Genomic DNA, 15,709 nt, shown 5'->3' with positions numbered 1-15,709 from the left:
TCCCCATAGGGGCCGGGGGCCGGAAATGCCAGGATGCGGCACCGACCCGAATTGAAGTTGGAATAACCCAACAGGTAAGCTTTGTAATGGAAATTAAGGCTTCCTTGTTTTCTTTCCCCTCTCACCTTTATTCTTGTCTTATTCTCCCTAGGCGCGGTGATGTGGCTGCGAGTCCAGATGTCGCCGTAGAACGTGGTGGTACCTTGTACAGGTGAGTGAGATGCGGCGCTTGCAGCGATCGATGCGATGTGCTTTTAAATGGATGTCTTCCTTTTCAGGACCGTCGGCGAGATGTCTCCGGAATGCGGATTTAGCAGGTAAGGACTCTTCTTTACCCTTTTCTCTTCTCTTCTCTCTTTGCAGGTGTTCCAGGATGCTGGCAGGAGTGGCAGAAGACAGAATGCAGGAGCAAACACGGTGAGCGTCCAGCTGCTAGATGGAGAACAACGCGAAGCGTGAGTTGCTGCTTGGGCGTGGCTTAAATAGCCTTCAAAGTAGTTCCAGGTATGTATCATTCCTCTCAGGTATGTATTCCTCCCCTGACCACACCCGTGTGGTTAAGTAGTTCCAAAGATAAAGTAGTCCCATTCAGGCCTCAGAAGGCCTGGATGTTGCAGCATGGTCTGCATCAGGTAAGTTAACACTAAGCACCTTTAACACAAAGTCCCCTTTTATGAGCCTGGCGCCTATGTCGCCAGGACTGTGGCCCGATATGAGCCTGGCACCAAAGGCGCCAGGACTGAGTCCAAAGAGCCCCTACTTGAGGCTGTTGTGACTTCCCTTGAAGACATGATGTCTGCCTCTGGGGTAGCTGGGTCTTGTCTGGCACCTTGGAGGTAGGCATCATGACAGTACCCCCTCCCAAGGCCCCTCCCAAGGTCGTCCTTTCCAGGGGTTTCGGCTTGCTTGGGAATTTTCGGTGGAATCTTTGCACTAATCGCGGGATGTGTACATGGTCACTTGGTTCCCAAGATCTTTCCTGAGGTCCGTACCCCTTCCAATCAACTAGATAGAAGAGTTTTGATTTTAACATTTTGGAATCCAATATGTCCTTAACTTCAAATTCTAATTCCCCATCGATTTGAATTGGTTCAGGTGGTTTGCTTAGTCTGGTTCCAGGCTGCACCGGGTTTAACAGTGATGCATGAAAAACGGGATGAATTTGTATGTTGGCTGGTAGATCGAGTTTAAAGGCCACCGGGTTAATTATAGCTTTGATGGGATAGGGTCCAATGTATCTGGGATTAAAGGTCTGCGGTCCTTTGAGAGGCAAATGCTTGGTTGCCAGCCACACCTGGTCTCCAATCTGGTACGAAGGTGCTTCACTCCGATGTAGATCAGCATTTTCTTTGTATTTTCTCTTGGCTTGTTGCAAATGAGTTGTAGCTTCCTTGAAGGCTCGGGTTATAGTAGAATGCAAATGATCAACTGCAGGCATTTCCAGGTTTTGAGGAGGGTCTAGGTCTGAGGTTCTAGGATGATGACCATACAAGGTGTAAAAAGGGGTTTGTCCTGTTCCAGAATGTACAGAATTGTTATATGCATACTCTGCGATCCATAGAATATCTTTCCAGCTGTTTTCAGATTGATGCAACATGCACCGAAGATATTGTTCAAGGGTTTGGTTAGTCCTCTCGGTTTGACCATCGGTCTGGGGGTGGTGACTAGTGGATAAGCGTACATCAATTTGTGCCAGTTGGCAACATTTCCTCCAAAAATGGGAAATAAATTGGCTTCCTCGGTCTGAGATTAATATGGATGGAAAACCATGCATACGAACTATGTTTTCCAGAAATTCCTTGGCCAAGATGGAGGCTGAAGGTACCCCTTTTAAAGGGATGAAGTGGGCCATCTTGGAGAACAGATCCACGATTACCAAGATAGTGTTATATCCATAGCAAGGAGGCAGGTCGGTAATAAAGTCCATTGACAAGGTGCGCCAAGGGGCCGGTGGAATATCCAAGGGTTGTAGGAGACCGGCTGGTCTCTTCTTTTGACCTTTATTTTGGGCGCAAACTCCGCAAGACATCACAAAATATTTTATGTCTTTTCTCCAGGATGGCCACCAGAATTGTCGTTTGATCTTTTCCTCAGTTTTTGCGATACCAGGATGTCCTTCCATTAATGTATCATGATAGTGAGCAATGACCAATTCTTGCAGTTCTTTGTTGGGCAGAAATAACCGCCCCTGGAAGTACGGTAAATCGTTATTAACGGAAAAGTGTGACCCCTTTTGAGTCCATTCTTGCAAGGCTGTGGAATTTAAAAGTTGTTTAACTCTAGTTTGAACGTCCTCTATAGTTTGTAAAGAGGTCAAGCCTAAAATTCTTTGTTCGGGTATAATTGGTACTGGTTCTAAGTTTGGATTTGTTTCATCCATTCCAATCCGGGATAAAGCATCCGCTTTGCCATTCTTGCAACCAGGGCGGTAGGTGATTATGAAATCAAATTCTGCAAAGAATAAAGCCCATCGGAGTTGGCGGGATGATTGGACTTTGGCCGTTTTTAGATATTGCAAATTCCGGTGATCTGTAATCACCGTAATGGTGTGTCTTGTGCCGAGGAGGTAATGACGCCAAGCCTTGAAGGCGGACTTAATAGCTAGTAATTCTTTGTCGGTGATTGCGTAATTGATTTCAGGAGCCGTGAATTTCCTGGACCAAAAGGCTACAGGGTGCATCTGGTTAGTTTCTGGATCCCTTTGAGACAAGACAGCACCCATGGCCAAACTGGCAGCGTAGGTTTCAACAATGTAAGGGAGATCTGGGCACGGATGCTTCAATACAGGGGCGGAGGTGAATTTGGTCTTTAGGTCTTGAAAGGCCTGTTCTGCCTCAGGAGTACATTCGAAACGTTTATTCTTCCATAAGAGGGCTGTTATGGGTTGAACCACTCGAGAAAATTCCGGGATGAATCTTCGATAGAAATTGGCAAAGCCAAGCATACTCTGAACCCCCTTAACAGAGTTAGGAGATGGCCATTTGAGGATGGCGTCCACCTTTCGGACTCCTTTAGGTGTCAGGATGAATCCGAGAAACTCGACCTCTGTGGTATGAAAAACGCATTTTTCGAGTTTCGCAAACAGGTTGTGCTGGCGCAATTTCTCAAGAACTGCCCTGACATGTTTTCTGTGTTCGGATTCCGAGGAGGAGTATACCAGGATGTCATCGATATATACGATGACACAAACATCGATAAGTTCCCGAAGAACATCATTCATAAAGTATTGAAAGGCGGCAGGTGCGTTGCATAATCCGAAGGGCATCCCCTGATATTCAAAGAGCCCATATTTGGTGCGGAATGCAGTCTTCCATTCGTCGCCTTCTTTTATACGCACCAGGTGATAAGCTCCCCGGAGATCTAACTTGGTGTATATACCGGTAGTTGTATCGTGGGGGAAGTTACTGTGGCCAGACCCATATCTGGATTTCTTGGATAACAAGTCAGTTCGCAATCAGGAAAGGTTATTCTCTTTGCTCGCCAGTCAATTCGAGGATTATGTGTTTCTAACCAAGGGATTCCTAGAATTACTTGAAATTGTGGGGCCTTGATTACATCGAACACAATTGCTTCCCGATGTCCATCCTGTCCCACTAATGTCATTTCTGTAGTGGAATGTGTTACCGGCCCTGAGGCTATTTCGGTTCCATCTACTGTAGAATGACATCCTTGTTAACTTTCGAACGGAGAGGAAGATTAATCCTGGAGGCCAATTCACGATCTACGTAGTTTCCAATAGCTCCACTGTCGATGTATGCTTTTATAGCATGCAACTGCTGAGGCTGTTTCGGGTCCACGAGCACCATTGGCATGACAAAATGCGTGGTCAAAGAGTCTGTTTTCAAGCTCGGCAAGCGGACCTCTACGCTTGTCGGGCTTGACCGTTTCCCGAATCAGGTTCTATTAAATTGTTGTCCGTGGCTACAACCACCTTCTTAGGTGGCTTTACCGGGCAGTCTCGTAGAAAGTGACCAGAAGCCCCGCAATAGAGACATGGTTGCTTTTGCCGTCTTCTCTCTCGTTCCTTCTGCGTCAATGGTCCTTTAACACCGCCGATCTGCATAGGTTCTGAAACGTCGGTTAGCGTGAGTTTTGATCAGCACTCGAGTTTCGAACTTGGACCGATCTGCTTTTCTAGTTTGCAGTCTGTGGTCAAGTTGGACCACTAAGTATATGTATTCTGCGCAGGCTTGAGGTGGATTTACTATTTGAGCTAGAACATCCTTAAGTTCTCCGCGCAGGCCTCGATGAAATAGTGTGATCCTTTTATTTTCGGGCCACCCTGTTTCTACAACCAGCCTATTAAAGGTGGCAATATAAGATAAGAGATCTTGGTTACCTTGTCGTAAGGATAGTAGTTCGTTGTCAAGGGCCTGTCCCTGAGAGTGTCGAGCGAATAATCTTTCCATGCTCGCCTGGAAGCTTTGAAAATCCTGGAGAATTGGGTCATCCTGACTCACCAACGGAACAGACCAATCGGCAGCACAGCCACTGAGATAAGATAATACAAAGGCTACCTTGGTTTGATCATTAGGGAAGGCCCCAGGTCTGCATAGAAAGTGTAGGCGACATTGGTTCATAAAAACGGCATATTTCTTGGGGTCCCCCGCAAAACGTTCAGGCGGGGCCAAAGGCATGTTTCCAGGTAGATTGATTTGTACTGGGTTATTCGAAACCAGTGACTAGGCATTACCACCAGAACTAGGTAAAGGAGTTTGTCCTGCTTGACCCTGCAACAATCGTTTGGCCAGGTCATCAGTTCTTTCCTTGGATAAGATTAATTCTCTTTTGAGAGCATTAGTTTCCTGGCGGGCGGAGTGTACTTCTGCCCTCAATTCCCCCAAAAGCTGAGCCAGCTGGTCTGTCTCGGAAGTTTCCATAGCGCCCGGGTGGGAAATTGTAGGTAGGCTTCGCGTTCTGTTACGCTCACCTGACTCCCACGGAGGCGCAGGTCTGGTTTGGAGTGTTGGTGCTTCTTCTATGGTGAAGCGCAGGACCCGGAAGATGGACTGGACCGGACCTTCGAATCCGGCTTGTCTGGCTCGCAGGAATATCTTTCTGTATGTGAAAAGGGAGTATTAACAATCTGCGGGAGAAAGTATAAGCCTCCCGCTCCCTTCTCACCCCCTCTACGAAACCCTCCTGCGACCCCCACATGAAGTCTCACCTTAGGGTTTGAAAGGTTGGGCTCTCCATCCTGCTTCTCATGCAGGGGCGCTTTGTATCCAGTTACTTCACTGGGATTTTGATTGTAGAGGGTTCAAGTTTTGTTTTCCCGGTATAGTACCGTAGGGATTCTGTTAATGAGTATGATTCCGCAATAATAATTGTTCGTTGTCTCTTTTTCAGGTGCGGAAACTATTCCGAGAAGAGCTGTGGAACCGAAGAATGAGACTCTGGTGAGCTTGATGAGAGTTCTCTCAGTGTCCTTGTATCAATGCGCTCACTAACGCTGAAGTCTTTTTTCCCCATAGGGGCCGGGGTCCGGAAATGCCTGGATGCGGCACCGACCCGAAACTAAGATCAATCCAGAAGAAATCAGGTAAGTCTTTAATGGGCGTTGGGTAACGTCTTTTCATGCGCCCACTAACGCTGATGTCTCTTTTTCTCCTTAGGGGCCGGGGTCCGGAAATGCCAGGATGCGGCACCGACCCGAATTGAAGTTGGAATAACCCAACAGGTAAGCTTTGTAATGGAAATTAAGGTTTCCTTGTTTTCTTTCCCCTCTCACCTTTATTTTTGTCTTTTTCTCTCTAGGCGCGGTGATGTGGCTGCGAGTCCAGATGTCGCCGTAGAACGTGGTGGTACCTTGTACAGGTGAGTGAGATGCGGCGCTGCAGCGATCGATGCGATGTGCTTATAAATGGATGTCTTCCTTTTCAGGACCGTCTGCGAGATGTCTCCGGAATGCGGATTTAGCAGGTAAGGACTCTTCTTTACCCTTTTCTCTTCTCTTCTCTTCTCTTCTCTTCTCTTCTCTTCTCTTCTCTTCTCTTCTCTCTTTGCAGGTGTTCCAGGATGCTGGCAGGAGTGGCAGAAGACAGAATGCAGGAGCAAACACGGTGAGCGTCCAGCTGCTAGATGGAGAACAACGCGAAGCGTGAGTTGCTGCTTGGGCGTGGCTTAAATAGCCTTCAAAGTAGTTCCAGGTATGTATCCTTCCTCTCAGGTATGTATTCCTCCCCTGACCACACCCGTGTGGTTAAGTAGTTCCAAAGATAAAGTAGTCCCATTCAGGCCTCAGAAGGCCTGGATGTTGCAGCATGGTCTGCATCAGGTAAGTTAACACTAAGCACCTTTAACACAAAGTCCCCTTTTATGAGCCTGGCGCCTATGGCGCCAGGACTGTGGCCCGATATGAGCCTGGCGCCAAAGGCGCCAGGACTGAGTCCAAAGAGCCCCTACTTGAGGCTGTTGTGACTTCCCTTGAAGACATGATGTCTGCCTCTGGGGTAGCTGGGTCTTGTCTGGCACCTTGGAGGTAGGCATCATGACAGTATGCTTCCAAGTCTGTTGGCGACAAATTTGTTTCACAGGAAGTACCGGGTTTGAGGCCAAGGATGTCTTTTCTGGCTCGACAAGGTGACCTCTAGACTTGTCGGGCATTGAAGTTTTCCGGCTGCTCTTCCCTGTTGGTTGGGTTCAACAACTCCATAGCCCCTTCAGTCATTCTGGGAGGCTTTGCCGGACAGTCACGGAGGAAGTGTCCAGCTTTCCCGCAGTACAAACATAATCGTAGTTGTCTTTGCTTTTCTCTTCCCTCCTTGCTGAGTGGACCTCGGACAGTTCCATGGGTTGTGGGTGGTTCTCAGTGGGACAAGCCGGATTTTCCTTCGGGCAAACATAGAAAGATCTCCCTTTTGAACGGCTCCGGTCTACTCTTCGATCTTGCAACCGATGGTCTAGCTGTAGGACTAAATCGAGGGACTCAGCACACCCCTCAGTTGGATTCACTACTTGAGTCAGAAGTTCTCTCCGCAGGCCACGACAGAACAACATAGTTCACTTCTCGTCCAGCCAGTTCGATTCCACCACCAGGCGGTTGAAAGTTGCGAAGTAAGCCAGCAGGTCCTGGTTTCCCTGACGCAGAAAAAGCAGCTCATTGTCGAGGGCCTTCCTCTGATGTCGATGGGAAGACAGCTTCTCTAACTCCCTTTGCAACCCTTGAAAATTGCGCAGGAGTGGGTTGTCCCGGTTTACCAACAGGGTGGACCAATTAGCAGCGTGCCCTACAAGGTATGACAACACAAAAGCAACCTTAGTCTGATCAGTAGGGAACACCCCTGGCCTGCACAAGAGATGGAGCTGGCACTGGTTCATGAACACCGCAAACTTTTGAGGATCCCCCATGAAGTGCTTGGGCGGAGCCAATGGAACTGCCCCGGTATTACTACTTGAGCTGGGCCCGGAGTTGCGGCTTGAGGAATTGAACCCGGAAGTGAGGCCTGCTCTGCTTGAGCCTGAAGTAATTGCCTGGCTAGCTCTTCAGTGCAGTCCTTATTTACCACCAACTCACGCCGTATAGCATTGGTCTCAGGGCAGGCGGCGTGCACTTCTGCCCTAAGCTCACCTAGGAGCTGCGACAGCTGGTCTACCTCGGAAGAGTCCATAGTGCCCAGGCAGAGTAATATAGTAGGCTTTGTGTTCTGTAAACGCTTACCTGGGACTCTGCAGGAGCACTTGGACTCATGGTACCCTGCGGGATCTAGTGGCGCAGTCTAGGGTCAGCTAATACCTCTGGGTGACTCACAGATGGTGTTGATTAGGGTCTTGGGACGCTTTCCTAGGATAAGAGTACATGTGTCAAAAGCATGATGCGACTACTCGCCTGTTTCCAGCCCACCTTTCCCTCAAACCCACTATCCCCACCTTGGGTTTTAACTTGTAGCGCTCTCCGTCTTGTTGTCTGGGAGAATGCGAGCAGGGCTCGCTGAGGCTGGTCCACCATCCAAAGAAGCAGAAGAGAGAGGAGAAGCAGAGCCTTGGAGAGGAATGCCAGGACTCTGTGGCAGAGTAGTGGCAAGAGCGGAAGAGGAGGGTGCAACAGTTGAGGTACCAATACGCCCCGTGAAAGGAACTGCCATTCTAAGAGAAGTCAGGTGGAAAGTCCTGGTGTGGCGGCGCAGGGAGGTGCTGCCAAAGGAGTACTGCACCTTCTGGCTGCAACTAAGTGCGGCTCCACACTCAGTAAGGCGCCCATGGGAAGCCTGAGCGTTGGGCACGCCTCCGATGGTGGTGAAAAACCTCCATGATTCTCTCAGACCACCCGACGTTGTAGGTACCGCCTCCACTGCGTCTTTATCCACCTCTTCCTCCTGCAGCTCATCTGCTGCTGTCCCCCTGTTGCCTTGTGCAGGTCCTCCAGGTGGTGGTGGTAGTTTCTTCTGTAGGTTCCTGCTCCTAAAGTTGCTCCTCTCTCTAGCTCTGCCAGATTGAGAATGACTAAAAGAAATGGGTGGATCCATTTCAAGGAGCTGTCAGTGATCTTTTCTCCTGTCAGTGGACTTTAGCTTCCAGAAAAGGATTTTAAAAGTTGTAAAAAGTTCAGAGAACAGCTAAGAATGCTAGTAGAAGTTGTGGTAGGGCAAACTTTCAACTTGAGAGTTAGTGTGGTTGAAAACTGGATTTAAAGATGTCCACGAAGTACGGACATTGACCGCGGAAAAGTCATCACGCTTGTGTGCGATCGTGGCACAATGTTCCTGAACTATAACGCACCGGTGTGACATCACACTTATGCGCTGCAACAACCGTGGCCAAACGTTGACTCTCACAAACTAATTAAAATTGGGTCACATAGTTACAGACATGTCCGTTGACTGCGAACGTCAGCGATGGGTTGTGACATCACTCGGTTGCACTATCGACACTGTGCAGTGACATTTGCAAACTAATTAAAAGTGTGTCAATGGTGCTGCAGACGTGGCACCCATGTGACGTCACTATAATGTGAGGTTGCAGACACCAACATGTACATAGTCCACAGACTTCAAATTGGCATTATTAAAAAAATGCCACATTTACATGATATTTACATTTATATACTTCATGATAGGGAGGGAGAATCACTGTGGGAAACACAAATAGGAGAGTTTGGGGTGGTATATGTTTGTGGTTGGGTAAATTAGGGATAGAAATCTCATTTTACACGAATGATTGGCGTGATTGATGGGGGAAAGGGTCACAGTTATAGGTAGGGCAATGAAAATCAATATTTCGCATGACATGATTTGAGTCATGTGTACACAATTTCTTCCTTTGATTTTCAATGTTATCTCCTTTTGCTGTTTTCCACTTTCTTTTCTTCACAATTACTTTCTTGTTGTTCTTCCTGTTCTACATTGGGAAGTATAGATTATAATAATGTATGCATATGTTACACAATTGTATTGTTTTGTAAAACATGAATTTACCATTAGTACATTGTTTACTGCATATCTTCTTTTGGGAAGTATAGCTCTAGCCATTCCGAGGGCTTGTCATTTCTATTATAATATATCAGGTTTAGATTTAGATATGTACCGTTTTAACACATTTATTACAATTACGTACTGCATATTTACAAATGAAATTCAAAGGTACTGTTTACTTACTAACTTTTGAAATTATGTCCATCACTGTATTCAATGTTGTGCTTCAATGCCTGTCAGGTGTTGAAGTGAATTGTTTACACAGGATGTACAGTTTTAATCAATATTTGGTAATCTCTAATATTGTGTTATTTTGAAAACAGTATTTAATTTTGCAAAGTAATAGTGGATGTAAGAAATGTGTATACTGATTGTTTGGATTGTTGGTCTATGTCTAAATGTTCTACAAAAAGAAGAAAATAATATTGTGTCCCCCTGTGATTGTGGGTAATATTGATGCCAGCTGTCCCCATGTACGACTGGCAATTCTGTAAGCGGACGTCATAGCTAAAATGTGGCAGGGGAGAACGAATTTTAAGTGCAAAGTTTGTGAAAGGAACTTATGAAATTAGGTTGCACTGGTAAAAACTAATGAAATTGTGTGACAAATCTTTGTTAAAGGGACGATATGGCTGCAAGTTAAAATCGAAAAACATAAGAAATTCGCCAGTTATGGTAAGCTATGCAACCATAATCCGCGCCACTGTCATGCACTCCTAACAATAACACCCAGGACATCAAAGATGACATCACAAATGGCATTAACGATGACATCTCTGATGACAACACATATGACAGCAATCCTGATGGAAAGTCCCTAGAAGGGGTTATGTTTAGAATATTGCTTGCAACATATGAAAGTTGATTGTGAGGCCTCTCGTGAACTACCTCATGTATCACAAAATGAAACAGAAATGTTCTCCTCAAGCATTGTTGTTAATACACCAATCTAATAATGCATGTACAAGGGCAATGGCTGCAACTTCAACTATAGAGGTAGAGTATTTTTAATGTGGTATGTTTCCTCAGTAGAATCATAAGTCCACGCCTATCATGATCATGACGAATACTAAACTTGGAATCAACATCTAACAATACAATAATTACTACACGTGTTAGTAAAAGAATGTGCAAAGTAGTATTTAAATGCAACATTTCAACTCATTTTTGAGGCTTGTTGGAAAAGTAGGTTTATTTTTGATAACTTTAGTATTCTCCAAGCAGCTGGGCTGAAGGTATGCTGGGATACGACTCCCACCCGGTGCCACGCGATCGCCACCACTATCATTATATTTAATTCTGATATGAGGTTTACGGAGCGTGAGCGAAAGGTCAGAAAGCCACAGCCGCACTCAAACCAAGACTTGGCAGTGTACAATTGTGAAGATTTGATGTGCCTGGCCAGCCTCTTGTTTGCAATGAGGAGGTCATGCGTTGCCACACAATGCATTATCAGAACATCAAAAGCTGACATGAAAACGACTACCTACTTGAGAGAAAAACACTGTCAGTGTACCCTCAGCTGCACCCCCTTACTTGTAGGGCATATCACAATGTCCCCGTTACCATGGGTGTAATTTAAGGGGAGGGGGCAGAGACGTTTATCCCCTCAACTTGGGTGGCACTTGTGATTGTCTACCGCCCCCATCCCATCTGGACCTGCACTCGTAACAAAGGTGTCAGGAAACACGCGACAGGCTGAGGAAAAAGGTAATCACATCACTAAAGTGATGACTCTTAAAGGTGGAAAGCGAGCCACACTTCAGCTAACCATGGCTTTAATGTGTCTGTCACAGGGATTTGACCTACTGTTGTTAGCGCATAGCTTATGCCCATGACCTCACTCTACTGGGTCACTGCCACCCCCACCCACCTCCAAACCACGAATGGCAGGCTGCTTTGTCCCTAATGGCACTTACTGAAACCTGGCATTAGAGCCATGCACATTCCTTAACTTTTCTGCACATTTCTAAGGGCAGTTCTTTGTCAGCTGTGAATGGCAGCAAGTCCTCTAATTAAACATTAACTGTCGGGTGATGGGGGGGCTTTGCTAGAGAAAGCCCCCACGCATCATCCACCCTTATTCTACATCCTCTCTCAAGATATTTAAATGGAGTCACAAAATCACCACAACCCCATTTCTAAACCATTTTATTTCAATGATGTGATGGACAGAAACGGGTTTTATTTTCCTTTTTGGAACTTCGCATTTTCTTTGCATTGTGCATAATCACTAACTGCAGTTTGAGTTTCTTTATGCTATCAAATTAAGTTGTAGAATAAAAAGGGTAAGGATTAGTCTTAAAATACTTAGATTTCCGATACTTGTGCACTTCCATTCTGAAAGTGGGCGGGGGGGGGATATAATGCTTCAATATTAGTCCTTTTGCTTAATGTATTTAGGCAAGGATTTACATATTTGTCAGATTGAATTATTTAATTTGTTGAAAAACCAGAGATAAGAGGAGATGTGGTCAGTCAAGGGTCCAAATTGGAGACTAAACTCAAATCCTTGCTTCTTCACGTAATTAAAGTGTGTGATCTTGGCCAAATCATGGCTTTCTTACTGCACCTCATCTGCCAAAATAGTTAGTCCATCTACGTGATTCAGTTTATAATCTACAGGTCCCATTTCCATATGATCTGTATAATGTTCTCATTTTTACAATTTAAGGGGGCGACAAAATTACATTAATTTGTGTATCGATGTGCTTTGAAAATGTTAACTGTTTGTAATGGAACCATTGTTTGTTTCTATGTCCTCTATGAGAAATTGCTAATTCCAGCATCAGCTCCTCACACTGTCCCACAACCACCAGATGCTCACATTGCCCAACAGTGCAGGCACCACACGCTGTCCGGTAGTGACAGCCCCTTACACCAGCTCTCTGTACCCCAGCGCCAGCTCCTCACAATGATGTCCACCCCTGACAGAGCCTCACACTGTCTGAGGCCGAAGTCCATTACTGTATCTGCATGTTAATCACAGGTGCTCAACCCAACGAGCTACCTTATGCCAAAGATCATTGGAGGTGTAATGCAACCATGGAACCAGAGATACCTTGACCTGAAAACGCACTACTTTAAACGCTTTATATGCCAAAGTTTCCTGCGTGAAATGCCCCCTCTTCTGCCTTTCACCATGTCCATTTTCAACCCCTTTCACCTGCCTCGCAACTTGCATTCAGGTCCCCACCAACGTTTTCAGCAAAATTACCCCCTTGCCCGCTACTTTAGGCCCGCTACTTTATATATACATGCAATCTAGAAGAATGGTCTAGCAACTCGCTGGCAAATACTACAGATAGGTTGCATGTAACAATAAGAGGATCCTGGCAAAAACCCTCAGGTCTGCCAATTATACACACATGGTGTTCAATGCCAAACACAATTAACTGGGAGATTACAATTTCATGAGATGCACCCTCCATTCCAAACTCTCCAAACCCCCGGGCACTGCGAATCCGAGACCTTTTGCAGCACACTTGCCTGCTGAATGAAGTGCTCCAGGGTGGCATAGGCAATGGCGATCCCGTCATGTGTGCTTGTGCCGCGGCCCAGCTCGTCCAAGATGACCAGCGAGCGTGGCGTCGCTTTCCTTAATATTTCTGCCGTTTCTGAGAGTTCTTCCATGAACGTGCTGCAGCCTTTGTATATATTGTCCGAGGCTCCCATTCTGCAAGAGAAGGCAAGAGGCAAGCGGTTTTTAGCGATGGAAAATAAAAGCAGAGGGATAATTTTGCTCATAATCGAAATTTGACCGCAGGGAACACTCAAGTTAGCACTGCAATGTAAACGGCTCCCCGCTGCCAAATATTTTGTCATTTGCACGGCGGAGTTCACATGTGCAGGGCAAATAGGGGGAATACACGTATGTACGACAACTTTTGCCCTGCACTTTGCATTCCGCTGTGCAAAGTGAATAAACGCTGCCAGGCATGCCTGCATGCCAGTAAACATTTACTTTTAACTGTGAGAGTTGCTTGCCAAGCTCGCATGGCAAGCAGTGCTTACAATTACAATTCAATGCTGCCCTACATGCTTGCCTATCAGGCAGCATTCCATTTTCATTGTGAACACTGCTTACCATGCATGTAAACACTGTGAACACTGCTTACCAATACAAATAAACGCTGTCCGACATGTGAGCAGGTTGGCAATTGTAGTTATACACGCTGTCTGCGATGCAAGCACGTACCATGGATCCCTATGGGGTCAGCCTGCTTTATGTTAGTGCATAAAGCAGACGTACCCCATAGGGATATCTGGCATTTGCGCCAGCATAAAAATTCATGCCTGCGTAGAAGGTGGCGGAAACACAAGTTGCGTTCCACCTCCCCTTCTGCCATACACATGATTAAAAACGTGCCATGGCGTGAATGGAAGGTGCTAAAGCATTGCTCAAGGCTTTCTGTCAGGGTGAAAATCCAGTGATAAAACTACATTACCCAGAAGGCTGAAAGGCACTGTCAGCCACCATCTTTGCCTTCTACTGTGTGTAAAGAAAGAAGAGGCAACAGTTCAGCCCAGAGACAAGGCCCTGCAACCCGTACGTCGGTATGCAGCCCGGGCTCCAGGGATGATACCAGAGTGATGTCTGTTTTAGTTAAAGGTACACAATCTCTTGCAGAGTGCAAACTATTAGGTGAAATAGGAGTGTTATTTTCTCCTTATAGGCATCCTGTCTCTTGTTTGTATGCACATCATACCCAACAACAAGCTGCATGCCTTCATCAAACAACAACTAAGTGCAGGTGACTATCACATATATAACCCAGAGGGAGGATTAAAGACATCTCGAGTTAGAGCACGTCAGTGTGAGATGGTTAAACAGTTCTCATCACATAGCATGCTGGTACTTATAGACTGGGCTTTATAGTCTGACATAAAAACTACAATTACAGTACAAAAATACTGAATGAAGTGTCATGAAAGTAAGGACTGTAAGGAACTCGGGGTGGCAACAGTAAAGACAGACACAAGTGATCACAGTTCAAGGGTGTTTATTAAACTCCATTGGTAGGTTGGAAAAACGCCCAATATAAACCTAAATCTAAGATGGGAGCAAACTTCGACCATCAAACAATAATAAGGCAGTCTGAGTGGCGTCTTGACAAATAAAAGGGCCTATACTAAGAAACATATTGCTAATCCTTAAACTAAAATACAAAAAGAAGTATGGGATAATGTTCATAAGAAAGAAGGAAGTGTTCACAAATAATAAGTCAGGATACAGTAGCCAGGGTCTCCCTTCCCCATGTTTTCAGCACGGGACAAGGTAGGATTCTGGAGTACAGAACAAGCTCGAACTTTCCCAGCACGAGTCAACTGTTCTGCTCTCAGAAATCAGGGCCTTCGGTGGTTAAGTCTCTTTTCTACAAAAAATAAGCAAAAGTTATTTTCTGTATGCATGGCGGGTGATGACCTTTCACCCCTGGATCCCTTCTTCCGGGCTCGAATCTACAAAACATTTGTAATGCTATCAGGACCTTTGCTAGGTACGTTTTCTTGTTTCCGAGGGCCTGATAGGTTCACCGCATAAAAAGTTCAAAAGTTATTTTCTGGTTGCACTTCGGGTGATACTTACTCACCCTGGGATCCCCCTCTTCTGGACTCAGACCACTCTCAAATGTCAGCCTCCATCCATCGGGTTTATTATGGCTTGATGGTGATTTTCCACTCCTGGGCCCCCTCTTCTGGGTTCTGACCCTTCTCACTTTTTAGCCTCCCACAGCCAGGTTCACAACGGCTTCTCAACACGATTTCATCTCTGACATTCACAAATCTTGATGTCCTTTTAAACAGTTCACTGTGGACATCCCTCAGCTGGGTTCACTATTATCAACACACTGTATATCGGGACTTTAGACTTCGCCTCTTGTTTATCGGCATCCCTTCTTCGTGTTCATTCTTGTCATCTTTGTCAATCACACATTTTCTCAATCAGTTCCTACGATGCAGGATTTACGTCCCTTAGCTTCACAATCATCTGTCGGTCAAAGACTTTCGACTGTACAGAGGATTTTACTGGACCCTTGTATGACCACTTTGACCCCTTTTTCGCCTTTCCCATGGCCTTCTGCTAACGGTAGTTTCAACAGTTGGGTAATTGGCCAGAGTTTCCTGAGTGAGCACCCACGTGGTGCCCGACTCCTCTGTTGCTGGTTTTCCCCCTTCTAGTATCAACAGTTCTTTGTATTCTTTCACATTTCAATTAGCCGTTTGCTACTTTCGTTCAACACAGTTTGGCTCTCTCCTCGGCTCACTGGCTGTGATGAACCGTTTGGCTTTTCTTCTCT

General features: G+C 45.9%; 1 protein-coding gene across 3 annotated transcripts in view; it reads right to left on the bottom strand.

Moving 5' to 3' along the window:
* The window catches only part of MSH3 (mutS homolog 3), a 2,767,116-nt gene that overhangs the window by 228,715 nt on the left and 2,522,692 nt on the right, over window positions 1–15,709 (bottom strand). For all 3 annotated transcript variants that reach the window (XM_069627549.1, XM_069627550.1, XM_069627551.1), the window contains one exon: window positions 12,900–13,086. In XM_069627549.1, coding sequence (XP_069483650.1) covers window positions 12,900–13,086 — 187 coding nt within the window. The remainder of the gene's footprint in view (window positions 1–12,899; window positions 13,087–15,709) is intronic.

Source organism: Ambystoma mexicanum, chromosome 6p (assembly GCF_040938575.1).
Source record: "Ambystoma mexicanum isolate Mex_15411 chromosome 6p, UKY_AmexF1_1, whole genome shotgun sequence".
Classification (NCBI taxonomy): domain Eukaryota; kingdom Metazoa; phylum Chordata; class Amphibia; order Caudata; family Ambystomatidae; genus Ambystoma; species Ambystoma mexicanum.
The sequence above is the reverse complement of the archived record's forward strand: the minus strand, read 5'-3'. Positions and strand labels throughout refer to the sequence as shown.